Source organism: Sturnira hondurensis, unplaced genomic scaffold (assembly GCF_014824575.4).
Source record: "Sturnira hondurensis isolate 20B ecotype Veracruz unplaced genomic scaffold, ASM1482457v3 Scaffold0002638, whole genome shotgun sequence".
NCBI lineage: Eukaryota > Metazoa > Chordata > Mammalia > Chiroptera > Phyllostomidae > Sturnira > Sturnira hondurensis.
Genome location: NW_028075269.1, coordinates 78,142 through 106,078, shown reverse-complemented (window position 1 = coordinate 106,078; position 27,937 = coordinate 78,142). Strand labels below are relative to the sequence as shown.

At 45.3% G+C, this 27,937-nt stretch overlaps 2 protein-coding genes and 1 non-coding gene across 5 annotated transcripts in view; all 3 read right to left on the bottom strand.

Annotated features, from left to right (window-relative positions):
- Positions 1–52: 52 nt before the first annotated feature.
- On the bottom strand, positions 53–11,656 carry LDHA (lactate dehydrogenase A). 2 transcript variants are annotated; one of them, XM_037040353.1, is made up of 8 exons: positions 11,548–11,656; positions 9,283–9,432; positions 6,403–6,520; positions 5,466–5,639; positions 4,136–4,309; positions 3,332–3,449; positions 1,530–1,653; positions 53–761 (listed from the first exon to the last, which is right to left on the bottom strand). In XM_037040353.1, the coding sequence occupies exons 2-8, from the start codon at positions 9,406–9,408 to the stop codon at positions 597–599; spliced, it is 999 nt and encodes a 332-aa protein (XP_036896248.1). In that variant the 5' UTR covers positions 9,409–9,432; positions 11,548–11,656; the 3' UTR covers positions 53–596. The 2 variants fall into 2 exon arrangements, with proteins under 2 accessions (XP_036896248.1, XP_036896247.1); XM_037040352.1 differs by lacking the exon at positions 11,548–11,656 and adding an exon at positions 9,650–9,727.
- Positions 11,657–18,208: 6,552 nt separating this feature from the next.
- Positions 18,209–18,315, bottom strand: LOC118983231 (U6 spliceosomal RNA). Its single transcript, XR_005065668.1, has one exon. It is a non-coding gene; the product is annotated as a U6 spliceosomal RNA (small nuclear RNA).
- Positions 18,316–24,319: 6,004 nt separating this feature from the next.
- The window catches only part of GTF2H1 (general transcription factor IIH subunit 1), a 38,231-nt gene continuing 34,613 nt past the window's right edge, over positions 24,320–27,937 (bottom strand). For both annotated transcript variants that reach the window (XM_037040351.1, XM_037040350.1), the window contains 2 exons: positions 27,282–27,374; positions 24,320–25,509 (listed from right to left, as the gene is read on the bottom strand). In XM_037040351.1, coding sequence (XP_036896246.1) covers positions 25,423–25,509; positions 27,282–27,374 — 180 coding nt within the window. In that variant the 3' untranslated portion in view covers positions 24,320–25,422. The remainder of the gene's footprint in view (positions 25,510–27,281; positions 27,375–27,937) is intronic.

Genomic DNA, 27,937 nt, shown 5'->3' with positions numbered 1-27,937 from the left:
AATGTAATGAATGCTAGCCTTATGACTATATCTCAATAAATTAACAGAGTAGTCACTGTTCAAGGTTTATTGGGTATTTTAGTTGGTATGACACTTGGATAGTTGGCTGCATTATTTACATGTAGACTTTTTTTTACATTATATGGCAAGGTACACTAATCTGATACCTGTGGTACACAAAATAAAATCCTTAAGGACAGTTATGTACAAGACATGCAACACTGGATTTAAACATTGGATCCCAGGATGTGATTGACTGGAGAGGAAAGAGTTACACTAGGCACACTGGGTAAAAGAACCACAAGTTATGTAACACACAGCAAATACTCATCTAGTTTGAAGGGCAACTGCGGCGTGTGCAACATTGGCAGTGGTGCCTTGAGGAGGTGGAACTGTTTCACACTAACCAAGTTAGGACTACGCAAGGTAAGTACCACTCAGCATCAGGTCAAAGATGCAGGTGAACCATTATATTTCTGTCTTTAGGACATTGGTGTTTTTAGTCACGGATCAGATAAAAGGGACAATATGCACTAAATCTCCAACTAAAATCCTGTGGTAGCCTCGACAGTGAGGTAGTACGACATTAGAAGACTTTAAAATTGCAGCTCCTTCTGGATCCCCCACAGCGTATCTGCACTCTTCTTCAAACGGGCCTCCTCCTCAGGTGTCAGGGTCACCTTCACTACATCTGAGATTCCGTTCTGCCCCAAGATGCAAGGAACACTGAGGAAGACGTCATCTTTTATTCCATAGAGACCCTGAAGACAAAATGACAAAGTATTTTATGTTTTTTCAGTGCACTCAGGGGTCTCCCAAAACTTTCTTTCTCTACATTATGAAGTTTATTTGATACAGCTTAAAAGTAGAAATTCCTTTCCAGGTTTTTAGTTAGGTTGTAATGAACAGTGTAAAATAAAGTCATTAAAATAGCAGCAAGATTTCTATTCTAAAAGAAAACCTAAACTACTATTATCCATAGTACTTTCTAATTTTTATGGCATAACACTTTGGTAACTCTAATTTGAGTGTGATTTCCCACAGGAAAATAAAAAACCTGTTTCTTTTATAGTCTTCCACCCATCTCAACATAATTGAATAGTTATTTCAGTCAACAAGTTACCAAGTATCCATGAGCTGAACACAGTGCTAGAGGCTATTAATCCTAACACTCAACCGTGTTTTTTTTTTTAAGATTTTATTTATCTTTAGAGGGGAAGGGAAGGAGAGAACCATCAATGCATGGTGCCTCCCATGAGTCCCCTGCTGAGAACTGGCTGGCAACCCAGGCACATGCCCCGACCGGGAATCGAACCGTGACCGTGTGGTTCGCAGGCCTGAGCCCAGTCCACTAAGCTACACCAGCCAGGGCTCAACCATGTTTTTTAAAAAAAGAAATATGCAGGTGCATTTATTTCTTAAATCAATGATTGAAGATTTAACATTAATCTAATTGCTTTCTCAGGAGGAATTAAAAATAAAACAGAAATAATGGCATCTGAGTACAAGATACCACTACACAGACCTACCTTGATCATGGTGGAAATGGGGTGCACCCGCCTAAGATTCTTCATTATACTTTCTGCCAAATCTGCCACAGACAGTCCAATGGCCCAGGATGTGTAGCCTTTCAGTTTGATCACCTCATACGCACTGTAGGGTAGGAAGGGCAGGAAAAAGGTAGGTAGGAGAAACAAAAAATTTTCACTGAGCATATGCTTTCTAGTTAATAATGACACAAAGTTGAATTATACACATAAGAGTAGACCTTTCCACGCATACCAGGATATTACTTGCAGGGATGTTTGCAACAGAATTGCCAGTAATAACAAAAACCTAGCAACAAGCCCAATGCTCTCCAATGGGAGAATAAATAAACTATGATTTACTCATATACTCAATTATTACATAGCTATCAAAACCAATAACCACAATGACATGCAACAAAATAGATGACTCTTTAAAATATAATACTGAATTTAAAAAGTAAATCCAAGATTACATACAGCATGCTTACTAATTCTGACCCATCAAACACTACAGTTAGTTGACAGTTACAGTCAGTGTTTCTTGGGTTGGGTGGTGGGTTCACAGGTTTTATTTAAATAAACAAATACAAGAGTGCTCTGCCTAGACTGATCATGATTCATTGTTCAATTCTATAGACCTGAGGTCCACACATGATCATGATTTATAAGTAAATGATACCACCAGGTAGAAAGCATTCCTATTTCACCTACAGTTAATAAGTATTTACATTTAAAATTTTTTTTAAAGATTTATTTTTAGAGGGGAAGGGAAGGAGAAAGAGAGGGAAACATCAATGTGTTGCGTTGTTGCCTCTTGTGCACCCCCTACTGGGGACCTGACCCACAACCCAGGCATGTGCCCTGACTGGGATTCAAACCAGTGTGACTTTTTAGTTTGCAGGCCCGCACTCAACCCACTGAGCTACACCAGCCAGGGCTACATTTTTAATACCAATATAAATGTAGACATTGCTTAAAACTGTATAATCATCTAAATAAAAAGCTAGCTGTATTTCTATTCCTAAAAGTTATATAAAAAGATCTTGAACTTAAATTTCTTATTCCTAAATGAATGGATCATATGTGCTGTTGAACAGAATGAATCTCAAATAGGGTAGACCTAATGTAATTTGTTCTATCTTAATAGTTTACAATATAAGCACAAAAAGATTTCTCATGCTATAAACTGGGAATTACACAAAATGTAGACTATAGCATTAATAATGTCTATAATTTTCAGTATCTTGGTTTTATTACTCAAAAAAGCTACATATTTAAGATTTCACTGACTCCATGCATGCCTTCCAGACTTTCACAGCAATTTTCCACTCCTCAGTAAGGGAAACACACTCGATCCTGTCACAGGCAGTTAGGACACAGGCACCTACCCTAAGCCCTGCTGACATGCTTTTCGTCTTAGACAACTTCATCAGAACTTAAGGTTTCACAGCACAAATTCCATGAAGTTGGCCTAGGCAGGTGCCACACACAAGATTTTGGTGCTTTCCCAACTTTCTTAGTATAAGGCAAACAATTCTGTTCCCAGGGGTTCAGGACAGCCTAGTTTTGTTGGAGGCTGTATTATAGGACAGCCTCTGATGGCACGTCAAACGCTGGGCCATTGTGAATGCCTGAAGACACTGTCCCCAGAAACAGAGGTAACAGTATCTTTACCTCCGTTTATAGTATGATCTTTAACAAGGCTTTAGAAAACAAATTTTCTAACAAGTACTCAAACGCAAATGCTATTAAACGTTTAATCTTTTAAATAAAAATAATTTAAACTTAATCTTCCATGTTACCTGTCAACCACCTGTTTGTGAACTTCTTTCCACTGTTCCTTATCTGCATCAGTGCCCAAGGCCGGGTGCAGGGTCTTTAGGGAGACACCGGCAACATTCACTCCGCTCCACACAGGCACTGAAAGAAACAGTACAAAATGCATTTGTTTCCATGCCCCAGCCAGCAGCCTGGCAATTCTGACCCATTTTTCTAATTCTCTTTTATCTGGGGAGGATTACCTCCTTTTGGTAGATACTCTAGACTACTGATGCCCTTATTTACAGATTTTCATTTGTTTAAATTCTATAAAACTAAGAATTCACACCTACCCCATATTCCTAACCTATTCTAACATTCTAAACCATTTTCCTAACCTACTGGGAGGCTTAATCCATATATATTTGAATATAAAGATAGTACAAGATCCTAAAGGGAACTATCTTGGCATCAGGAACAGAACTCTGCATAAATTATAACACCTTTCAACTGTGAAAATAACAAAATTTTTTCACACTATCCATTTGACTTGGCTGAACTTTTCAGGGCCAAACAGTGCAAGTCAAGTATAAACAGCTAAGATAGCAAATGATTTAGATCATCCTAAGAACAATTAATATGTCCACGGTAAGAAGTAAAAGGAATTTTCATTCCCCACCCTGCATGCTAGATAAATATCATACAAAATGGCTAAAATCTTAAACAATAGATTTCTGAAAATAATCCATCCATTGATGAATGGATATTTGATTTAGGCCCTTATTTAATAAAACTGTCAACTTTTGCATACTCTTTTTGGAAACAAGAAAAAACTAAGTTATGCTTACCACTCGAGTCTCCATGCTCCCCAAGGACCCACCCATGACAGCTTAATGGGTGAACTCCCAGCCTTTCCCCCATCAGGTAACGGAACCGGGCTGAATCCAGATTGCAACCACTTCCAATAACACGGTTTTTGGGAAAGCCACTTATCTTCCACGCCACGTAGGTCAAGATATCCACTGTGAAGAAAACATGGAGGCAAAGACACCCGGTGAACCACTGGGTAAGGACTGGCTCCTCCAGATACTCTGCGGAGGCCCGCTGAGCTCTGCTGCTGCCAGAGCCACTGCCTTTGTCCACACCCCCACCACGCCCCCTACACCATCTTCTACTTCCCTGCTCACGGGCCCTGCAGGGCCATCGCACGCTGCTGGCTGACCAGGGCTCACTGAAGGACGCCTGCCTATACAGGCAGCTCCCCAAGTTCCAGGTCAGAGACCTCACCCTCTACAGGTCCACTGCCATCCTGCGGCACCTGAGCTGCTCCCCTTGGGCCGCACAGGAAGGACCCTGAGGAGCAGCCCTGGTGGATATGGCAGATGATGGCGTGGAGGACCACTGCCGCAGTCACAGCCCCCTCACCCCCACCAACTACGAGGCAGGCAAGACAAGCTCTGTGAAGGAACTGTCTGAGCACTTGAGGTCTTTTGAGACCTGTCCTAGAACCAGAGGGGCCAGGCCGTCCCCATGAGCAACCAGATCTACTTCGAAGACTACAACCTGCTGGGCTTGCTGCTGAATCACCAGGTCCTTGCCACCGGGGACCTGGGCTCCCTCCCCCTACTATCAGCCTACCTGGCTCACCTTAGTGCCTGACCCAAGCTCCAGGCCTTCCTGGGCACCTACTCCCGCCAATAGCACGAAAACCTCCCTATCAATGGCCATGGGACACAGTGAGGGAGGGGCTGCCTGCATCCCTTTTCTAAGGACCAATGAGATACATGGCTCTGTATGGATCTTCTTGATAATGATCATGGCTGATGTTTTTGTTGATACTGCAGAAACCTCTACAGTATGTCTACAATATAGCAAAACATTAAGTATTCAAAAGATGTAATTTAATGAAAATAAACTGTGTCAATTAAGAGAATAACACATTAGCCACAAACTTATCCCTTATCTGAGACGTTCTTGCACAGGTAACTAACTTTAAAGTTTCAGCTACATTCAGAGGCACTGTGTCCCCTAAGTTATGTTTTAAAATTAACTATTTTACAAAAATGAATCGACTCCAGGAGGAAAATGAAAGATGATAAATAAATATGTGTATACAATATAATATGTATTATTCGTTTTACTCCAGCTCATCTGTTTTTATGCAATTAAAAATCTCACCTGGATTGGAAACAACAAGCAATTTGCAGTTGGGACTGTATTTTACAACATTAGGAATGATGAATTTAAAGATGTTCACGTTACGCTGGACCAAATTAAGACGGCTTTCTCCCTCCTGTTGACGTGCCCCAGCTGTGATAATAACCAGCTTGGAGTTTGCAGTCACATTATAGTCTAGACAAAAGAAAACAATAATCAGATTAAGGCTTTTAAGAGATCTCCATTTTCTAGCTAGCAAAAATTTCTTCCCATAAACAATTTTTTTAGGGATAGTTTTATGTGGTTTGTGTATCTGGCAGAAAATGCCATGTCCCTAATGCCACCCCGCTCCAGACTCCTGTCTTTTAGGTTCTGGAGTTTTATCACTGTGGCCACTTACGTGGAGGAAGAGCACACCAATGCCTCCTTTGTATTTTGGTTTTCATCACATGTAACTTTATATAACTACAACTGGGGGTGGGGAGCTGCAAGGAATAAAACTTGAGTCTTGTAGCAAATAAGATACATTGAAAAAAAATTTTTGGCTACCTGAGCTCAATGCTCACACTCTTCCAACTTCCTACTTTGACTTAAATACTTAATTGTGGTCATATCAGCCCAGCAACAAGCCTTTATTTAAAAAAGTAAAGGCAGCTAGCTTTATGCTTATCAACTATATCTTGCTTCTAGGTCCCCATGGCACAGGATATTTAACCCAGGGATGAAGATAATGAAGGGAGTCACCTATCAGGTAAAGAGTCAATGATTTTCAAGTGTCAGAACAGATACTATTTGGTCCATGCCCAGGGTTCCTAGCTGATGATCATTAAGTGTGAAAGGGTCAAGCCAAGAATATTTGCCAAACAGGCTCAATTACCCTACTCTCACCATTACACTAGCATGTGAAAGTAAATAGAGAAAGTATTTATATTTAAAGTATTTATGAGTTGAAATTAACCTTTGCTAGAGACAATTTTTGGTGTTCTAAGGAAAAGGCTGCCATGTTGGAGATCCATCATCTCTCCCTTCAATTTGTCTTCCATGACATCAACAAGAGCAAGTTCATCTGCCAAGTCCTAAAAAACAAAGTTTTTAGTTAAGTCAAAATTGCTTCCAAAGGTAACATCTCAAAAATCAAACTTTTTCAACTACCAAAAAAAATTGCTACTTCCAAAATTTTAGACGGGCCTGCAATATTGCTGTATTTTTGGCATAGGCACAGGCCCCCACTTAAGAGCTGATACACAGATGCTTCATACACAGTAAGAAGCACTGACCCTCTCTGCTCACAGGAGTAATCTCTGTAGACGCCGAACCGCCTCAATGTGGAGACGGGACACTGGATAGGCAATAATTAGGATAACACCCGATTATGCAAAAAATTTGAGTTTCTCTCTCCAATTCAGTTGTACATATCGATTTTAGGTTATTATTCATAAAATAGGTGATACGGACCAGCATTAAGACTTTGAATTAAAAAGTGATATTTTGGACCATTTCCTGGTTAGGTTTCCATATATAAATGACAATGACAATTTTATATATAGATTTGTGCATTTCAAAATATTAGTGAAGCCCTGGCCAGGTAGCCCAGTTAGTTAAAATGTCATCTTGAATGTTGTGGGTACCATCCCTGGTTAGGAATACATATAGGAATCAACTGATGAATGCATAAATAGGGGCAACAACAAATCAATACCTTTCTCTCTCTCTAAAAATCAAGGAATACAAATTTTTAAAATGTATTAGTGAAAAGTATCTTTTCAGTTGAACCCATGCAGGCTTGCATCTCAGATCAGGAGCACCAATAATAGTTCAGTGCAAATGGAATGTGGACCGTCATAACCAAAGAAGCTGTACTAGCTGAGCTGCAGATCTACCCTCAATTATCTGCCGTATAATGAGTGGTCTGGCAGTTCCTCTTACCCACACCTAAATTACAGGGCTTCTCAGAAAGACCATGGGTGGTGTAGGAAAAACAGATAGTATCCATTTCTGATTGAGTGGGAAAAGAAATAAGAGTGGGTACACTTTGTGGCCTTTCCTAAGAACAGGTGGAGTAAGTGTTGCACTCCAACTTCTGCAGAGCTCATCTCCGCCGCCAGTCCCTTCTCATGTCAGTCCATCTCTGTTCAGACCCCAGAACTCACCATTTCACTTGCCCTCCTGCGCTACACTAGGAACCATAAATCTGAACTTAAAATATTTTAATATTGCAAGCTGCCTCAATTTCTGTTTTACATAAACCAGGCCTGACTATTCTAAAAAGTGTTCTTTCTTCATTCACAAGTTCTTCTTTGCTAATTAAACTTTAGGTTACATAATTGGTAGCCAAATTGCTATTCAAAAGGGGCCCAATGGGGGTCTGAATGGGAACAAGACTAAGATTTTCCACATTCAAAAGAGTAAAAATAAAAAATAGCCCTGGCTGGTGTAACTCAGTGGATTGAGCGCGGGTCTGCAAACCAAAGGATCACAGTTCAATTCCCAGTCAGGGCACATACCTGCGTTGCAGGCCAGTTCCCAGCAGGGGACGCACGAGAGGCAAGCATACGTTGATATTTACCTCTCTTTCCCTTCCCCTCTAAAGATAAATAAATAAAAATCTTTTTTAAAAAAAGAAAAAATAAAAACTTTAAAAAATAAAATTAAAAAATTAATTTTTCTGTTTTTAAATTTTTCATTTATTTATTTTTCAGAGAGAAGGGAAGGGAGGGAGAAAGAAACATTGATTGGTTGTTTTCACATACCCTAATTGGAGACCTGGCCTGCAACCCAGGCATGTGCCCTGACCAGGAACTGAACTGGTGACCTGTTGGTTTGTAGGCTGGTACTCAATCCACCCAGCCATACCAGCCAGGGCAAAAAAAATTAAACTAAAAATAAATAAAAACATCCATTCCCTTTATTGTCATAAAAATAAATAAAAAAGATTCTCCCACAAACAATGTAATTTTTAAAAATATTTTTAAAAAGATTTTATTTATTTATCTTTAGAGGGGAAGGGAAGGAGAGAGGGAGAGAAACATCAGTGTATGGTTGCCTCTCTTGGGTCCCCTTGCTGGGAACTGACCTGCAACCCAGGCATGTGCCCTCACTGGGAATCGAACCATGGTTCTCTGGTTCACAGGCCCGTGCTCAATCCACTGAGCCACACCAGACAGGGCTAAATATTTTTATTAATTGACTTTAGAGAGTGGGGAGAAAGAGAGAGAGAGAGAGAGAGGGAGAGATCAACTAGTTGCCTCCTGGTACTGCCCTGATGGGGGATTAAACCAGCAACCTTTCAGTGTATGGGACCATGCTTCAACCAACAGCCACACTGGCCAGGGCTTAATGTCATTTTCATTTTACTATAGTGAAAAATAATTTATATATTATTTTACTTCAAAAATTACTTTAAAATAATTTTAGTTTGTTCTCTGGCTGATGTGGCTTAATGGATTGAGTGCCAGCCTGAGAACTAAAAAGTGCAAGTTTGATTCCCAGTCAGGGCAATAAAATAAAATCATTTTTTTTTTTAATTTTAGTTTGTTTAAAGGCAGGGATGCTTTCATTGTAGGCACTTCATGCATGTAATACAGCAGAGTGAACTTAAGAAACTGGGTTGTCAGTATAATGACCTTTGATGTTTTCTTTTGTGACTTTTTTTTAGTTATGATACTTTTTTGGCATAGCATCGTACTTCAAAAATTTGTTTCATATCAAGTTCTTTGAATGAGTGCACGAACCTCAATATTTGTATATGCAATGTGATAACGCAATCGTTAGGGGGGGAGTAGAGGGACCGGTGGGGTCAAGTTATCCTTGGCTTCCAGAGTGATGGTCTCTCACTTACCTTCATTAAGATGCTGATGGCACAGGCCATGCCAACAGCACCAACCCCAACGACTGTAATCTTATTCTGGGGGGTTTGTTCTTCCTTCAGAAGATTCACAATCAGCTGATCCTTGAGAGTTGCCATATTGGACTTAGAACCAAAAGGAATCTATAGGGGGGAAACATACAACCTCTTTAATACTTGTTAACCAAAAGTTGTTCTGAAAAAAGCTTATTTCAATTCCTTCTGGGGTACTTGCCATGAAAAATCACAAGGGACGACTAAAAAGGGGGAGGGAAAAAAACTAAAGACAGCCAAAGGCAAGCCAAAAGCCCCAATGCCAAGGTCTGCGGTCTGGCCAGGGTCTTGGAGCGAAGAACCTCACCTTGGCATGGAAAAATAGTATGGACGTCTGCGTGTAAGTATAGCTTCCTGAGGGCTCACTCATCTTGCTTTATTAAGCCCAGACTGGGCGGGCCTCCCTTCAAACAAGATCAGTGTGAGCGTGTACTCCAGTCCCCGGGCTCCTGCCAAGGCCCTCAAATGACGACCAGAGCGGTGCGTGCGGAAAGTGCCATTAACTGCCTCACCGCTGAACCCCGAAGCAGTGAGGCTTGGCGTGACCACTGCGCATGCGCGCTCGCTCATCTCCCCCGCCCCCGAAGGGGCGGAAAATCAGACCAACTGCTGCCTCCCCCCGGAGCCCTGGGGTTTCAGGGCCCGCCCAGAACCGGAAGGCGAGGCGCCACCACCGGCCCCTCCCCCACAACCGACCAGCGAAACGCGCGCCCACGCGACATTCAGAGCGGAGCGCAGGGAGTGGACGCGAGTGGTCTAGAGGCTACAGGCTGTAGAGAGGTGGACACGGCCCCGCCCGGGAGCGGAAAGGATTGGTAACTAACTGGCCGGCGAGGTCAGAGGCAGTAATCTCGGAGCCAGACTTTAGACTTAGCTAGTGCTCCCAAGCAGACCCGAGCCACGTGAAGCCTGGTTGGCAGCCTCCCGGGCCTGGCGCAGGGCCAGAGCCCGGCTTTCCGTCGCCATGCCAGGGACTATTAACCAACCTGGAGGGAGGTGCCCGCTGTGGCTTCTGCCGCGATCCTTATTGCAAAGGCGTGAGGCCCAGTTTGGGGAAATTTTGTCAGTACAGGAAGTGCTTCAGAAATAGCCTCAGAGGCCTGAGGCCTGGGATCTTAACACTTGGTGGAACCCTCGATTTCTAGAGCCGGGTTGGGAATGCACCTTCGACTATGTTAATCCGACCCTGCACTGCACGCACTGGATCTACTCTTGACAGCACTCCAGCGGGCAAAAATATCCGAGAGGGCTCACAGGCAAGCGGCCCAGGGTCACCAAGCTGGAATCGGGTCTCTCCTTACAATCACCGCTATTTCTAGCCATCCTTGCAAGGTTCTTGCAGCCTGGCAGGGGGAAGGGCCTTCTTCCTCCGGGGGCTTCACCAGAACCTAAGCGCGGGACTCCTAGTCCTGCGCTCCCTTCAATGTGGGGACACGTGTAGAAGAGGGGCCTTGCAGACGGGGGGGTCTATTCCTCCACTCTGCCACCATTAACTGTGAGCTTAGAGATGCCTTAACCCTCTGCCAGCTTTAGGTTCCCCCATAAGTCAAAAAGAGATGGTTCCGGATGATTCTACTCTCCTCAGACGGTCTGAAATGCGGGAAGGCTGAGACATCCAGCTTCATCTTTGCAGCGCCCCAAAGATACACCAGTAGCTGCTTAATAAATACAGTTGGCGCAAAGAGCACCCTATAAGCTGCAGACAGAGGCCGCCCACCTCTCGAAAGCCCCAGGGTTAAAATGCGACCCGGGCATGTGGTGCTCAGCGGGTTTCCGGCTTCCAGGAACCGGCCCAGGCTGCTGAGGCTTTTTCGGCTCCACTGGTTCCGGGAACCGGACCTCGAGTTCTGCGCTGTTTGCCAAGTTCCAGCCCAGAAGTATTCCCCACCGTTCAGACCCGTCCTCTCCTCATCCTAATGCATCCACTTGGCCTTTCCACCCCAGGTTAGGTGCGGGCCACCTCCTCGGTTCCCCAGCATGGCCAGAGGCAATGGTGCCCACTAAGAGCTAAAGCAGAGCGCAGCGGGCTCCGTGCCCAGGCCGGTCGGGGGACACCGCCCAGGTCTCCAGACTACGGCTCTAGGAAGCAGCGCCTACACCCCCGGGGAGTGGGGTTTGCCTGGCAGGTAGCGCCGAGCCAGAGAGGCCCAGGAAGGCTAGCTCGTCAGCCCCATCGGGCTCAGAGAGCGCTGGGCCCTACCGTACCGGGTGTGCACGGCAGACAGGCGTCGGTGGCGCGCGGCGCTGGTTCCGGACTTAGCGGCAGCGGCTCCGGTACTCCGAGCTCGCACGGGAGGGGCCTTAAATAGAACTGTGGGGCCGACGTAAGCTGGCGGGGGGCGGGGGAGCGGGGCGGACGTGCGGGATCCCACGTGTGGGTCGGGCTGGGGGCGGGTTTCCAGGGCAGGGCAGGGCAGTGCGAAGGCCCAGGCGGCGCGCGCAGCCAGGTGACCCACCGGCCGACCTAACCTTGTGCGCTGGGAGCCGCCCAGAGCCACTGAGCCCTCCCGCCACAAAAATCTTTGCAGGAGCCTCCAGCTAGAGTCATGCCGACACTGAAATTCCTCTTGCCTGAAATGTGGTGGTTACCCTCAGAAAAGGCTTGATTTGAATCTTCTCCGCTATTTCTCAGTGCCCATAACACCAGGCACGAAATAATCCTCGACAACTATTTGTTGAAAGTGCCTAGCAGAGGACCAGTCTGTCCTTACCTAAGACAAGAGCCCTCCCAAATTTGACGCATCATTTCCTCCTGTTGCAAAACCTTTCAAGTCCGGACTCAGAGTGAGGCCTTGGCAGTTCCAGTCTGCTCTCCCCACAGCCCCACCCCGCCCAGCACCTCGTGCCCAGCCACACTTAACTGTCAAGGGTATTTTTTTTTTTGTAAACATGTTATTTTTACCTCAATTCCAAGCCTTTGCTTAAATTGGCCTTCCTTCCTCCTCCATCTCCTCTTTAAACTACCAGTCTACTGGTAGTCCTCTACTACACCCACACAGTTGGTACCTCCTATCTGCTTCCACCTCACGGGTCTGCATTCTTTAAACCCTCTCTCATTAGAGGTGTGTGTCTGCTCTCCCGCCTGACAGTGAGTCTTGAGGGCATAGATGAGTGAACTTCCTCCCGGCACGCGGGGGGGGGGGGGGGGGGGGGGGAGGCATCATAGCCTTAAGGCCCAGCTCCCAGAAAGCTCCATAACTGTGACTTTCTTGTTTTAAAGGGAAAACTCTAACCTCAGCCCCAGAAAAGCAGGACATCTCTCTAGCATGTCCTAACAAGTTTCCCATCACTCTAGAAGGCCCAGAAACTTGGGCTCTCACCTACAACACACAGCTGGCAGGGCTGAGGACCAGCCACAGGTTCTCCCAGGTTCCTCAGATCAGGGAAGGTTAAGACAGCGTCTGCGGTTCCTCAATGTTTGCAACAATGTTCTCATGCAGTTAGGCCTGGGCCCCTGCCTGCCTGCTTACCAAACATAACCAAAGCTCCTGGGAGGAGGAGGGCAGAACTCGGAGTGGAAGTTGGACTAAGGACGCAGGTAAAAACACTCACCAGGAGGGTTCTGGGATGACCTCTGAAGGTAATCTAGGCAAGGAGTTTTCTGTCCCCTAAACTAAGGCACATAACAATAGCTCACTTCAAGCAGAGTCTCCTTAACAAGTATGGACCGAGCACCTCCTATGTGTCAAGCAGCAAGCTAGGCAATCCCCATGCTCACCTACACTTTAATTCTTTGGAATAGGCATGATTATCCCCATTGTTTGTTTGTTTGTTTTCAGATAAGGAAACCCAGGCTAAAAGAGATTAGTGACTTTGCCAAGGTCATACAAAAGGGATTTCAGCAGGCACTTTAACCCTGGGCTGACTGCACTCCAAAGCCTACGAAATGTATTTTTTCTCTGTATGATGCTGTCTCTCCCCAGTTCCACAAAGATCCAGGAATTATGTAGGGTGCTCAGGCCAGACCCAGACTCAGAAAGTTGGAATTGATACCATCTGCTTTCCTGAGTCTCCATCTTGCAGATGTCAGACCGTGAGACTTCTAATGTAAAGAATTGGCTCACATCACATAAGCCAATTCTTTACATTAAATCTCGCTACATGCACACACACACACACTGTCTCTCTGAAGAACCCTGACTAATACAATCCAAATGGAAGAATTTCTATACTAAAGCCAAAGCAAAGGGAGGGAGGGACCCATGGAAAGAGTCAGGAAACATTGTTTCAGAGGGTAAAATAGATTCCTTAACCTGACAAAGTGTTCTTAGGGGGTGATCTCTTTAAAAGAGAAAATACTACAAAGAGGTGGTTTGACCAGGGTATACCTGGCCTCAGAGAATGGGTGCTCCTCAGCACCCAACACAAAATTTTCCTAAAATGGACCTGGCCAAAGAACTGTGTCCACCCAAAACACAGTGCTGAGTCATTCCTCCACCCACTGAGTTCTTGTTAATCCTCCTCCTCAAGGCCATTCAGTGGCCCCTCATTCCACTTTATTCCAGAGTAAAACCCAAATTACTTGGAAAGGCTCACAAGGCCTCCGTGATTCAGTGCCCACCTACCTTCTCTGGCCTTACCTCCTATTTGCCTTCATACTTCCTATGTTGGTCCCAAGGCTACTTACCACGTTGCCCAAGTATGCCACGTACATCCACCTAGGCCGTGACTTCAACCTGAATGTTCTCCCCCTTGCCAACCTCTCTGCCCACCCAAAACCCAGATCTTCACAGGTCAAGGACTATTCCTTGAGCTTTATGTTAAATTTATTCTTATTCCTAACCCTTTTTCACACTAGACTATAAGCTCTTAGTAGACAGGAACATTCTCATTTGTCTCTATATCCCCAGCTATATACATTTATTTGTTTAATAAATGTATGTTGAATGGTGTGCCTGCTATGTAAAAGGCAATGTGCTAGGTGCTGGGAATATAAAATGAGTAAGACAAATGAATAAGCCTTCAGCCCTGACTGGTGTGGCTCAGTGGATTGAACGCCAGCCTGTGAACCAACAGGTTACCAGTTCAATTCTTTGTCAGGGCACATTTCTGGATTGCCGGCCAGATCCCTGATTGGGGGCAGCGACCAAATAAAAATAAATACATAAGCCTTCAAAGACTTAACATTAGAGATTGAGACAAACAGCATCCTCCTTGATAATTAAAATGCAAGATAGAATGTACACTGCCACAAACGTGGTAGAAAAATCACTAGCATTCAGAAGAGAGGCCCTCGGCTGGAGATGTCAGAGAGGGCTTCTTGGAAGAGGTAGCATCTGAGCTCAGCCTAGAAAAGGATTTCAACTGGGGAAGATCCGGTGATGAGAAAATAGAGAACACAGTGTGAGTAAACAGGTGGAGGCAGGAAATTGTGTCAAGAGTGTCTGGCAAACCTTTAGCCTTAAATGCCAGGATAAAAAGATTGGGGGTTTTGTTTTTTGGTGGTCAATGGAAGTCACTGACATTTTTGAAGAAGGGAGAGGGTAAAGCAAGGTGGTTGAGAGGTTGTGGGAAAGGGGGTCACCCGGTTTTTAATAATACATGACAAGAAGTTCAGAGCATATACAGCTCCAACCACATGGACATAGAATATACACTGCTCTGACACATCAACACTGCCCCACACCCCCTCCAAACACTCACTGACAGCCTGACGTTTTCACCTTCTTCGTGGTTGCAAAGCTGATGGCTTTGCTGAGTCGCAGGGCCCAGGATACAGATGGCCTCATTAGTGTCCTTCCCTGGCCAGCAGGGCCTGCTGTGTACGTGCTAAAGCAGAAGTTCTCTCTCTGGCAAGACAACAGGCGCCTCCCCTGGGTCCTGGAGGAGGTACCTTCACCCCCCCAACCCCATCCATCCCTCACACAATGGGAGTGGAAGCCAAAGACTCCGCCCAACTCCCCAAGTTCTGGTGCCTTCCCCACCTCCACCCCAACTCCCCGCCCCCCTCCTTTTCCTCCTCGAGCCTGGGCTTACCTTCAGGTACTAGACGCTGCCTCTGTTTCCTTTTTTGTCTTGGACTGTCATTCCCTCCAGAGTTCACTCCTCACAGGACATTACAGGGGTGTCCGCACTTTTGGCATCTCTGGGCCACACATTAAATACACAAATGCTAATGAAAACTGATGAGCAAAAGACAAGGTTTTAAGTAAATTTGTGATTTTCTGTTGGGCCACATTCATAGCCATCCTGGGCTGCATGCGGCCAGCAGGCAGAGGGTTGGACACCCCCTCAGAAACTCTAGATTCCCTTTGCTATAGACAGAATGTTTGTATACCCCAAATTCATATGTTCAAACCTAATCCCCAATATGATGGTTTTAGAGGTGAGGCCATTAGGAAGTGATTAGGTCATGAGTGTGGGACTTTCCTATAAAGGAGGCCCCAGAGAGATTCCTCACCTCTCCTGCCATGTGAAGACATGGGAAAAAGATCACTATCTATGAACTTGGAAGTGGGCCCTCACCAGACACCTGCTTGCACCTTGGTCTTAGTCTTCCTGGCCTTCAGAACAGTGAGAAATAAGTTTCTGTTCTCTGTAAGCTATCCAGTCCGCAGCACTTTGTTCTAGTCATCCATATGGACTGAGATATTCTTCTAGCCACTTCCTACCCCAGGCAAGAAATAATACCTGCGTCCCTTTCGCTCCATCCTTCTCTGCCAGGGAGTTAGGCCTCAAGCTTTCCATCACTTTGATAGATTCCAAGGTAAACATTGTCACCAGAATCAAAGTGACTTCCAAACTGAGTGCCACAGATGGAATCCCAAGGCCTCTCCAAGCCAGACAATATGACAGAAAGTGTCCCTTGTCTAGTCACAGCAGAGGAGGACCACAAGAAGCTACGGCAGCCTTTTTCTCTGCTGCTTTAGGTGGCGAGGACAATGACAGGCGTAGCTTAGCAAAGATGAGTGAGCAGCCTGGTGGAGTGGAGACACTGACCTGAGGGTCAGGGGACCAGGGTTCTTGCCCTGGCTTTGCCACAGACCTTTAGGTGACCTTGTGGAGGTCACATTCCCTCTGTCGCCTCAGCATCCTTGACGGTAAACATCAGAGGGTCTCTGTTGTCCACTTCCAGCATCCAGGGAGGCTTTGAGTTAGTGAGCCAAGTTTCCACACACACCCCTTCATTATTCACAATAGCTTGGGAGGACTCGGAGGCAACACTGCCCGTGCCCCCCGCCCCCCCCCCGCCCCGTTTTTTGGGGCAATGATTAGGGATGCTCCTGGGATAGAGATAAGCAGTCAAGGAGGGAAAACCAGCCCCACCCATGGTAACGGGGGATCCATGCCTAGAATTCTCTTGTCCCCTATATTAGTTCCAAACTTGGTCTGAAATTCCCAAGGCACTGTAGATGTTGCATTTGTTTATAAAAACAGTCTCACAGGACTTTGAAAGCTGATTGCTGATAACAGAAATCCATCTCTCTGATTCCTGTGTAATCAGTTTTAAACCATTAAACCTTACCAAATGGAGAATTGCATCCCAAGTCCTAGCTCAAAAAAAGGAGGGTAATTTTGTATAAAATTCCAAGAAGATCAAAGCAATTTTAAGTGGGAATACAGCCAGAGGAGACTTCGTGTAATTTCCTGGGGCGGAGTGTGGGAAGGAATGGAGCTCTCCCTGTGCAGCTGCTGACTGTAGGCACCTTCAGGAATGTGGGTGATGGCTCCTGGGTTGTTTTTTTTAATCCTCGCCTGAGGATGTGTTTATTGATTTTTAGAGAAGAAGGGAGAGAGAAAGCAACATCAGCCTTGGCTGGTGTGGCTCCGTGGATTGAATGCCAGCCTACAAACCCAAAGGTCGCTGGTTTGATTCCCAGTCAATGCACGTGCCTGGGTTGCAGCCCAAGGCTGAGTCCAGGTCCTGGTAGGGGACGTGTGAGAGGCAACCAATTACAATCAGTTGCTTTCCATTTGCATCCTGTATGTGCCACAACCTAGGTGGGTGTGCGGAATGATGCTCCACCAACTGAGCCACCCTGCCGGGACAGCCCTGGGGGATTTTGTTTAAACTGCTGCACAGAGTCACTCCTCACAAAGCAGGTTCTGCTGGAGAAGGAGGCTCTCTCCCCTGCTTGGTCTGAAAAGGCAACCCTACCTCATTTTTCTAGGGTATCGGAAGGCAGGCAAGGGAGAGGTCCCCCTATAGCACAGGAGGGGTCTCAGGCTGTGTTGGGGCCAGTGCAGACATGGAGAAGGGTCCCCTGCATTTAAATAAAGCTCACCGGGTCCTTCATTTGTGCACAGCTTAGGCGGCTTTTTATTTAATTTTAATTTTTAAAGTTTATTGATTGATTTTATAGAGAGAGGAAGGGAGAGAAGGAAAAAATCCACTGACTTGTCGTTCTACTCATTTATGCATTCATTAATTGCATGTTGTATGTGCTCTGACCAGAGATTGAACCTGCAACCTTGGCGAATGGAAATGACACTCTAACCCACTGAGCTATTTGGACAGGGCTGTGGTGGCTTTATTTTATTTTTTATGGTGGCTTTAATGTCTATTTTTAAAAGATGTTTTTAGAGATTTTATTTATTTTTAGACAGGGAAAGGGAGGGAGAGAGTTAAGAGAAACATCAGTGTATGGTTGCCCCCTACATGGCCCACACTGAGGACCTAGTCTGCAACCCAGGCATGTGCCCTGACTGGGAATTGAACTGGCAACCCTTTGGTTCGCAGCCCACACTCAATCCACTGAAATACACCAGCCAGGGCTAATGTCTATTTTTTTTTTCTGAAGTGACACCGGTTAACAAAATTGGATAGGTTTCGAGTGTACATTCTATGATACATCGTCTGAATCTTGCCTTATTTGCCCACCGCCCAAAGTCAGATCTTCCACCACCATATATTTGACCCCCTTCAAAGAGTATGGAACGTGTCACGAATTTGCCTGTTATCCTTGCATAGGGACCATGGTACTCTTCTCTGCAACAGACCAGTTTAAGTCTACATGCTGCCAAAGTGGCAACCAAATCTATTCTTTTCTAAGAATTTTCACTTTAACTAAGAGGAAAGCAGAGCAGGAGTTTGTACCCCAATTTACCTGTGAGGCTACCGAACCTTAAAAAATGTAATTGATTCTGGCCACACAGCTGGAAAACAGCCAGGTGGATTTAAACCCCCAGATCAGTTTTGCTTCCCCTGCACCACTCTTCCTCTCTGTCTTCCCTGAGGTGCTTTCACAGCTTGGAAAGCAGTTTGCCCTTCGCTCCTGGATATCAAAGGCCAAATGTATCGGATATCCCCAAGCCCCTCACCCAGAGCTGCCAGGAAGGCCCAGGCAGCTCACCTGCACACAGAGCTGCTGCAGGGCCCTACCCAGTCTTCCTCCCTCTCCCTGGCGCTTGCTCCGCTGGCCTTGCACAGCCCACATGCACGCAGGGCCAAGTTCTGCCCTTTGCACAAACACACTTGCAGCGTCAGGCCCTCTCAAAGGACATTTTAACTTAGCTCATCCTCTGGTTTTAGCCACAGAAGGGATGAAAGCCTAGGAGAGGCCCTCACAGCCTTGGTTTTCCTTTACCCACTGGATCAGAGGGAGACCACCTGCCCCTCACACCTGCTTACACTGCAGAAAGTGGGTGTGGGGGGCTCTCAGCAGCCCAGTCCAGGGAGCAAACATTGTTCTCACAGTGGGGAACCGGGGCTCAGAGAGTTTCGGAGTTGGAGACTAAGGCACTGGGCCCTCCCATCTAGTCCAGTGCTTTCTCCTCTGCACCAGACATCTCCACCAGCCTGGGCTCTTTCCTATGGGCATGGCTCTCACTTCCGGCTCTTACTCCTGGGGTTTTTCCACTCTATCAGAGCCTCTCCCAACAGCCCTTGCTGGGGCCGGCAGCTTGGCAGCAAAGTCTCATTCTGCAGGAAGCTATACTCCAGCCATTAAAGCAACAGGACTGCAGGAGGCCACCGCAGTGGAGCACTGTTCTCCCAGAGCTCCCAGCCTACTGTCCTCTCCAGCCCCCTCAGTGGCAGGCTCATGATGTCACAGACTATCCCCACCCCAAGCTCAGCGAGCTCTCAAGCAACCTCCCTCTTTCTTAAGGGAGGCTGCCTGTCAACTACAGATGGGCACTGGCTGTGCCAGCATCTCCATGGTAACCAAGGGCCACAACTTCCTGCCTTGGACAGAGATCCAGAGCCAGTACCAGGATTGCCTTGCAGACTCCAGGAGAGCTGCAGGCCCAACACGCTCCACTGTCAACCCCTGAAACTTGGGAACAGCCTAGGGAGGCAGCCCAGCTGTGTTCCCCTGGGAGACTTCAGACCCAGCAGGGTCCTCTGAGAAAGGTCCTGAAATGGGGCAGACTGGGAACGCCCTCCTTTGGAGGCTGTCTCCTCCCTCCCACCTGGTATTGATTGTGGGGACAGGTTGGCTTCAGGTGTTAAAATCTCCTCAGGGCAATAGGTGAAAGTTGAAAATCTCAGTGTGTTAGTTGGCTTCAGACTTTGCTCTCTCTTGTGGAGGGGATGTTGGTCATGCAGGAGAGAGACTGTGATGATTATGCAATAGTCCCAGTTCCTTGCCAAGCCCGTCCCCCCATTCCATAAAATGGCTCCTGGGGCAGTTGAGGAGCTGGCCGACTCTCAACCAGGGGGTGGTATTGATCGATGTGAAGTCAAAGACTCCAGAGCGACAGGGTGGACAGACCTGCTCCCCTGTGTGTTCCCCTAAGGAGGGCAGGGGGCTGGCAGGGCACTGCCACAATCTCAAAGCTAGGAAGGTCCCTTCAGGGAAATTCCCTATCCAGGAGCAAAATGAACCAGAATGCGAAGTGGAGCTGCTCCTGGTTCCTCCCACCCCTTCTCGGCCTTCAGTGCACAACTGCCCTGCTCCCAACTACAGCACTTAGGCTTGGTGGCAAAGGACTGGAGTGAGCCGGAAGTTCGACCGTAAAAATACTGTACTGGGTGAAGTGTCACAGCCTGTTTGCTAGGTGTTTGTTTTTTTTATACTGTCCAACTTCTTTCCCAATCTCTATGGGGAGTGTGATCTTTGCTCAAGTTTGTTCTTTGAGCTTTTGTGACACAGAATGAAGAATTCCTGATGGGGGAAAAATAAGTGGAATGGTATGTGGGGAGAAGGATTTTGGTCCACAGGCTGTTAATCTACACAATAAAGAGGAAAACATCTCCAGGTAATTGCAGAGGTAGTAGGGGTGGGAGATATTTATTTTATTTATTTATTTTTTAGAGAGAGGGGAAGGGAGGGAAGAAGAGAGTGAGAGAAACACTGATTTGTGAGAGACACATGTCTTGGTTGCCTCTCACATGCCCCGAACTGGGGACCTGGCTTGTGACCCAGGCATGTGCCTTGACCAGGAATCAAACCAATGACTTTTTGGTTCACAGGCTGGGGCTCAATCCACCCAGCCACACCAGCCAGGATGGGGTGAGAGATTTTTCAAAGAGATGTCTTTGACTTCTGTGGGTGGATGAAAGTGGATTAGAGAGGAAAGGAGCTTTGGTAAATACTGCTGTAGACATTGCTGTACTCACAACTCTCACTTTGCCAAAGGGCAAGCCAAAGACTTGAGCTATTTTGAAATTATTAGTGATTGCCTAAGAGTGCTTTTTAGTCAGTGCTGGAACCCCAAACTTTGTGGGCTTAGGCTTTGCGAGAATTGCAATAACAATCACTCCCATGTTTACTGAATATTTATTATGTAGCCAGCATTCCTGCATTACCTAGCCCTCACAACTACCCTGCGGAGTAAGGAACATTGCTATCCCCATTTGATAGGAACAGGGACTGAGTCTTAGGAAGCTAAAGGCACCTGTCCAGAGCCACACAGCCAGATGGGCTGTGGCCAGGCTTCATGAAACCCCAGGTGCATCTGGGTAGGCTCCCTGCTTGGAGACCAGGAGCAGCTACTGCCCCTATAGATTCTCCAGGAAATTGCTAGACCTTGCTGAAGAGGGCTCTCTGCGGGAGCCACAGGCTCTCACTCCCCTAATGAAGCAAAAAAATCAATGAGGTTTACACAAGGCATCTGCCTGGAGGCTGCTCCCTCACTGAGCTGAGCAGCAGGAATGTGCCTGGGGCCAAGTGACCATCTGGGGCAGCTCCTGCCAGCCTATTTCTGCGACATTTTGTTAAGTCTTGGGGGTGGAGGAGTGGGGAACACACAGCCCAGAGTGACCCATCCTCTAAGGAGACCCCATCTTTCCACTTTTCTGGCCAGGCCTTTCAGGATATAGATATTCCCCTTTCACCCCCCACCACCTGGAGAGATGCTCTCAGGTCTCCAGGGGTCTCAGTGGGAAGCTCAGGTTTGGGAGCCAGACAGACTTGATTTCCAACCCTGACTCTGCTCCCACTACCTGTATGTTTGTGGGCAAGTGACTTTCCAAGGCTTCTGCATCTGTGAAGTAGAAAAAATCATAGCACCCACCTAAGAGGTTTAATGCCAACATGACTTGGCATAAGGGAATTGCTCAACAAACCACATTCCTCTCAGGAAACGAGCTGAGGCAAGAGGGGAGTTATGGTTATCGTTCAGACTGTAATTGGTTTGTGGAATTCTTCTTGGCCTTGCACGGAGGCCTAGCCTGACCCTTTCCTTAGGTGAGGGCTGTTCTGGAACCTGCGTATAATGCCTGCCTTATCTTTTCTTTTTCTTTAATAGAAATGCCTTATTACTTAGTACTACAGTCAATTATATACACAGCTGGGCTGGTCAGGGAGAGGCTACCAGTTTTCCAGTTTCCTACGGTGTCTCAAGTCTGTGATGTAAAAGCACACAGACGTTTCTGGCCACCGTAAGCTGGCCGCGCTGCCTGGCCATTGCTGCCCACTGGCTGGTCTTTGCCCCTTGCATGGATTCTTTTCCTCGCAGGTCGGAGCAGCAGCCATGAAATGTCCCGACAGCTGCAGCAAGGCACGTGTTCAGGGGACAGGCCTGATCGGTGTTTACTTTCTACTTCAGTGCCCTCCCAATAAACGCAGTAGGTTACCAGGTGTCGAGAGAGGGTCTTTCCTGCCGTATTGCTAGAGGGGGCGGGAGGACCTGATCTCTGGCTGCACCTCAACTGGTGCAATCCCATCTGTCACACGTATTAGGGATTAACTCTGTGAGACTAAAAAACCAGAGTTCTGTGGTTACAAAGTTTGAATTCCAAAGTCTTCTCTGTATCTTTAATACACAATCAAGGATATGGACTACAAACTAATGCCCATCAACCCGGAACCAGATTCTAGGCAATGCTCCAGCTCTGGACAACTTGAGCTGAGAATACCTACGATTCCCCTGGCCTCAGAAGCTGGGAGAACAGCTGAGTCTTAAAGAAGCTAAACTGGGAAAGGGCAGAGGTAATCCACTGAGGAATCCCATGCAAGTCTTGACACTAGAGACAGCAAACCTAAGTTTAAAATGGGCAGCTTTCCATCTCAGGGTTGCTGCTGCTCCAGGTGATATATGCACCAATAGGAAATCACTTTCTGGATTAAACCCTTAGCCTAAATGAGTGGGTTACCCTCCTAGGTACAGATATTAAGGCATTTTTGTGGCTTGCCAGACTGTTGTAGTTATAGGGTATTCTACTCATTTTGCAGTTGAAGTCTAAAGAATGGCACTACTGACTTTATGCTTCTTTCTAGGACACTTACATTTTCCTAAGGCAGAACATGGTTTCATTATATTACATTTTGCAGCCTTCTGGGCTAATGGGACCCGCTAGGCAGACTAAACCCAAAATGTGCTTTGCCATAAAAGCAGAGCAGAATAGAAACAGAACCAGGAGACCCACAGGGCAGTCAAAACAAACAAACTAGACAATGGGAACATGGGCTGCAGAATAAAAGCTTCTGATCTCACAAGCATCTTATCCATCATTGGAAACAGAAGCTTGTGTGAATTTAGATAAATTAATGTCGAAGCATTCATACTCTGTAGCACCTACCTGATGCACCAGCTGCTGTGAGAACGAAGTGGGATGGCAGGAAAGGTGCTTGCCACAGGGCTGGCGTTAAGCAGCCCTCATCACCAGCAGCGATCGTTTCCATAGTGGGAAGGTAGGGCCACGGCAGGCCTAAATGGCTGCCAAAGTCGTTTTTAAAGGACTCCAAGGACCAAATATTTCAAATGCAAGCTAGATATAAAATTGAGCTACCTCTGGTATAAACCCTCATAAGTCCTTCATTCTTTAAGACTTGGTCACATACCTTAGGAATGTCTTTATACTTAGGTACCCTTTTTACCAGAACTCTAATTTGGACCTAGTTTCCAGTCTATATTGCTGCAAAAGCCTTGTAGGTTTTGGCCCAACAGCCGGATTTTATCTAAAAAATCAAAATAAAAAAGAATCTTCAGAAAAAACACTTTGCTCAGACTTTTCTGAAAGGATCCCTGATGCCTAATGGGTAAGGTCTGAATCTCTGACCTTCACATACAAAGCCATCAATTTAAAACTATTTTCCTAACACACTAGGGTCTCCCAGAGCCTTCAGACCTTCATCCTTTTCCCTATTCCATCTTCAAGGCTTAAGTAAAATGTTACCTCTTTAGTGAAGCCTACCCAGTTCCCCAAGAGTTTCTTTTTTTCAGGCTCCACTATATTTACCACTTAATCTTCAACAGCATATTTTAAAAAGCATTTTATTTCTTTACATCAACCTTTCCCGAGAGACATGCTCTGCTATTTCATTTTTCTGTCTGCTCTGTCGATATTCCTTTGAGTGGCTGTGGTGGTAATACATTGGAACAGCAGTCTGTAAAACTGTAAGGTGTAAGGGGTTACACACCATACTGCACTGATCTGAAAGAGAAATGCGGAAAGTGACATTGTCTTTCCTCTGCCAGTTGAAAGCCTGAATGGGCTCTGACCTACTGTGGCCGTTATCTGAAAGACAAATCAGCGAGTATGGCTTTAAAAAAAGGATGAGTTGCCCTGAGCAGTCTGCTCAAGTAAACATCACACATGAGAAACCACAAGATGTGTTACAGTTAAAAGAGCAGCTATAAAAAGTTTTACTTTTCTTGTAACTTTTAATACAAGACATTTAAAGTCTTAAACAGTTGATCCTATCAGGAACAAAATACGGCACAGCACGAATTCCATAAACAAGGACAGAAGAATGATTTCCTTTTTGCTTAGGCTTTTCAGTCACAACGCAATGATTATCAAATCGCCAAGGATAGTAACAGTCAGATACTGCAGAAAAGGAGATATGAGAAAACGTCTTTTATTTTTTTCTAAAGAGGTGAAAATAAAATTTCTTATATTTCTCACTCATAAGGTTATTTTAAACTCTTAAAAATGCAATTTCCTTCTTTCAAAGCACATGCCATCTTAAAAAAAACTTAGCAATGTACATTTGCACTCAAAGAAAAACATGCAGCACCATTGTCTTCTGACAAAATTCTGCATAAAACCCCACACGACTTTCTGCAAATTATGTTCCCTCTTTATCGTTTAGGGACTCCAAACCACATTCAGTGCAATATTTATTGTTTCTTATTTCCGTAGGAAACACAGGACCGTGATGTCTTCTGAGCACAGCTGCATCCTGATGGCTGAGCAACAGCCCCCCTCTGGCTTGCTGTAAAGCGGTCTCTCTCACTTGCTGATGTAAGGTACAACTAGAATACACTGAAACTCGAAGATCCGCGTAGAGGATGGAGGAGAAATACTTAAGGTGTACCCTGTGCCATAAACTTAGAAAAAAAATTTACACGGAAAACAACAAAAACCTCAGATTTTATCAATGCACCCTTTTAAAAAGTGTTTTTTTTTAATTTCCGAAAGCAGCAGCTTAATATGAATCAAAAGCAGTTCCTGAGTAACTGCAGTAAACAGTGTCTTTTAAAAATATATTTATATATATATATATATATATTTGCAACTTAGCTCATTTTGGTTCTGCCTTAATTTACCTCCCCAGCTATTTAGTTTAATCAGTTCCTTTTCTTTCAGTTCACAATGTGCAAGTACAAAAGCATCAGCTCCGAAAGTTGGCGTGGTGCAGATGTTTCTTGTCACTTGTGTGTGATCATCTGCATGTCTTCATGCCAGGTTTCCAGAGACACTGCAGGGCACAGTTCTCTTGGTCTCACAAAACCTGTGAGCCAGACACTTCACGTTTTCTTCAGCAGACGCCGTGACTGCCATGTGTGGAACTTGTTGTAGGCTGTCTGGAGCATCTCTTCTATGTGACTTACCAACTGAAAAACATAGCAAGACACTTAAACAACAACTGGGCAAAGGCTGGGGAACTTAATGTTTCTAGTTCAGATCTGGCACGTACTTGAGAGTGTAGTTTCCAAGTTCACTTGTATTTCCCCAATGAGGCCACGTGCAAGCCCCTGTGAAGGTGTTATCAGACACATCTTGTACAGGAAGGTAAGAGAGGTGGTGGGGTACAGCAGAGGCTGTAATGTCTGCCCTGTCATCACGTTACAGCACAACACGAGTCATAACTGTGCTCTAGGCCTCAGTTTCCTCTGTCAAGTGAGGGAGAGGAGCAGTGAAACTGGTGGTTCCTACACTTGAACACCAGCCTGTTGACTAAGGCCAGGACGGCAGCATCCACAGTACCTTACAGAGCATCTGAAAAGTGCCTACATCCCCTGAGGATTCTGCTGCAGCGGGTCTGGGATGACACCCAGGACTCTTGGATTTTCAAAAGCTCCTGCAGTTGGCTGCACTGCCCAGCCAACCCTGTGAAGCACTCCTCCACGTTCCCTAGGGCCTTTCCAGCTCCAACGTTTCAGGATGCCAGTATCACTCAGTAGGTCACAAAAAGTCTAAATGGTCTGAAGGTTTCACACAGTGCTATGACACATCTTACTTAAGTCAGCACTGTATCTTTTGAGTAGAAAAAAATTTGCCCTCATCATGGACATAACTGTAAGTCAACAGGGCCACACTGGCGTAAGCTAATAAAGACTGCTGAGGTAGAATGCCTTTGGAATATGTTTCCTCGGAGGCGGACAGTGTTTATGTGGTTGCAAGTAAAAGTCTTGTAAAGTCTCCATAGCAATTCTGACAGTACAGGGACAGAAATCAGCAAGTCCTAAGTCCTTTTACCATGTCAATGACTCACTCCATCTGAGGTGGAGTAAAAAAAAAATCCCCCTATTTACATCTGTCATCATTATGAATGTGAATGTGTTATTTACTTTTGTTGGGAAAATATATAAAAATCATCCTTGCACTGCTGCAGAAGACACTTCAAGCCACTTTTCTGTTTATAATACTGTTATATTTTGAGAAAAACCATGTAGAACGTTTGAGTACAAAGACTTACTAAAATCTTACTGACAAAGATTTTTCAGCTTTCAACTATAAAACTCCCCCTTACTGAAATACTGAATCCTAAGTTTGTACATACTCTTCTTTCCTGTCATCTCTGAGAGGATTTGCATGACACACACAGAAAAAATCTTGTGTGATTGCTCTAGCCTGCATAAAAATAAAACGAAAGACCCTGGGCATAAAGGGACACGCTCACTCAGCACCCTACTGACTGCCCCTCCCTAATGTAAACAATCTGGGGAGCTTCAGACAGACCACGACCCAGGAACTGTTCAATTTACTATCACAGAGGGGCAAACCCTACATTGTCAGGTTTGTGCTTACTATTCACGTTTTCAAAACAAATATTTTTAAGGAACACACACATACATTGCAGATCTATAAAGAAAAGCATGGAGGTGATTATTGGGCATGGTCTTGGGGAAAGTGTGAGGGAGGGGTAGGGAACTACCCTACCCCTCAAGGATTCCTAGGCCCTCAAGGAATCCCTGTGAGTACTGGAAACATTCAATTTCTTACCGTGATTGGTGGGCACTCAGATATTTATTATTTCACAGTTAAAAACAGTACTCTGAGCAAGAGAATAAAACCAACGTATCTACTAATCTCCAGAAACACAAAGTTAATTTAATCACTTTGCTACACAGAAAACCAAGCTAAAATCAGATTGTTGCCTTACGTTTGTGCTTAAATACTGTCTTCGAATTTTTTCTTGGAATGGGCAGAGCTTTGTAACTTGGAATCGTTCCAAATTACTTTTCATTTTCACTACCTAAAAAAGATGAGAGAAATAATAAATTACAGAAAAATTTCAACGTGTCTACAGAAATCAAAATACACATAGGAAGGTTATTTAATTATTTTTTTTGATTAATTGGCTCTGCCAGGCAGAGAGGTAGTATCTAATATAATTAGATTAAAATAAAATCTATCCCCAAAACAATGGCTGCTGTAGAAAAATTTTAAAAACGCAAAAGGTAGAAAATAAAAACACAGTCAATTGCCCTAACTGGTGTGGCTCAGTTGGTTGGGCATTGTTCTGCAAAGTGAAAAGTTGCTGGTTCAATTCCTGGTCAGGGCACATGCCTGGTTTCAAGTTCAATCACTGGCTGAGGCGTTTACAAGAGGCAACCAATGGATGTTTCTTTCTCATATCTGTGTTTCTCTCCCTCCCTTTCTCTCTCCTTTCCCCTCTCTCTAAAAATAAATAAATAAAATCTTTAAAAACAATGCTCTTTTTACATCCCACCATTCACAGATCATTCACACTTTGGTACATAACTCATATCCTTTTCAACATTTTTTGTTCGTGTGTGTGTAAATGCATCAATATAG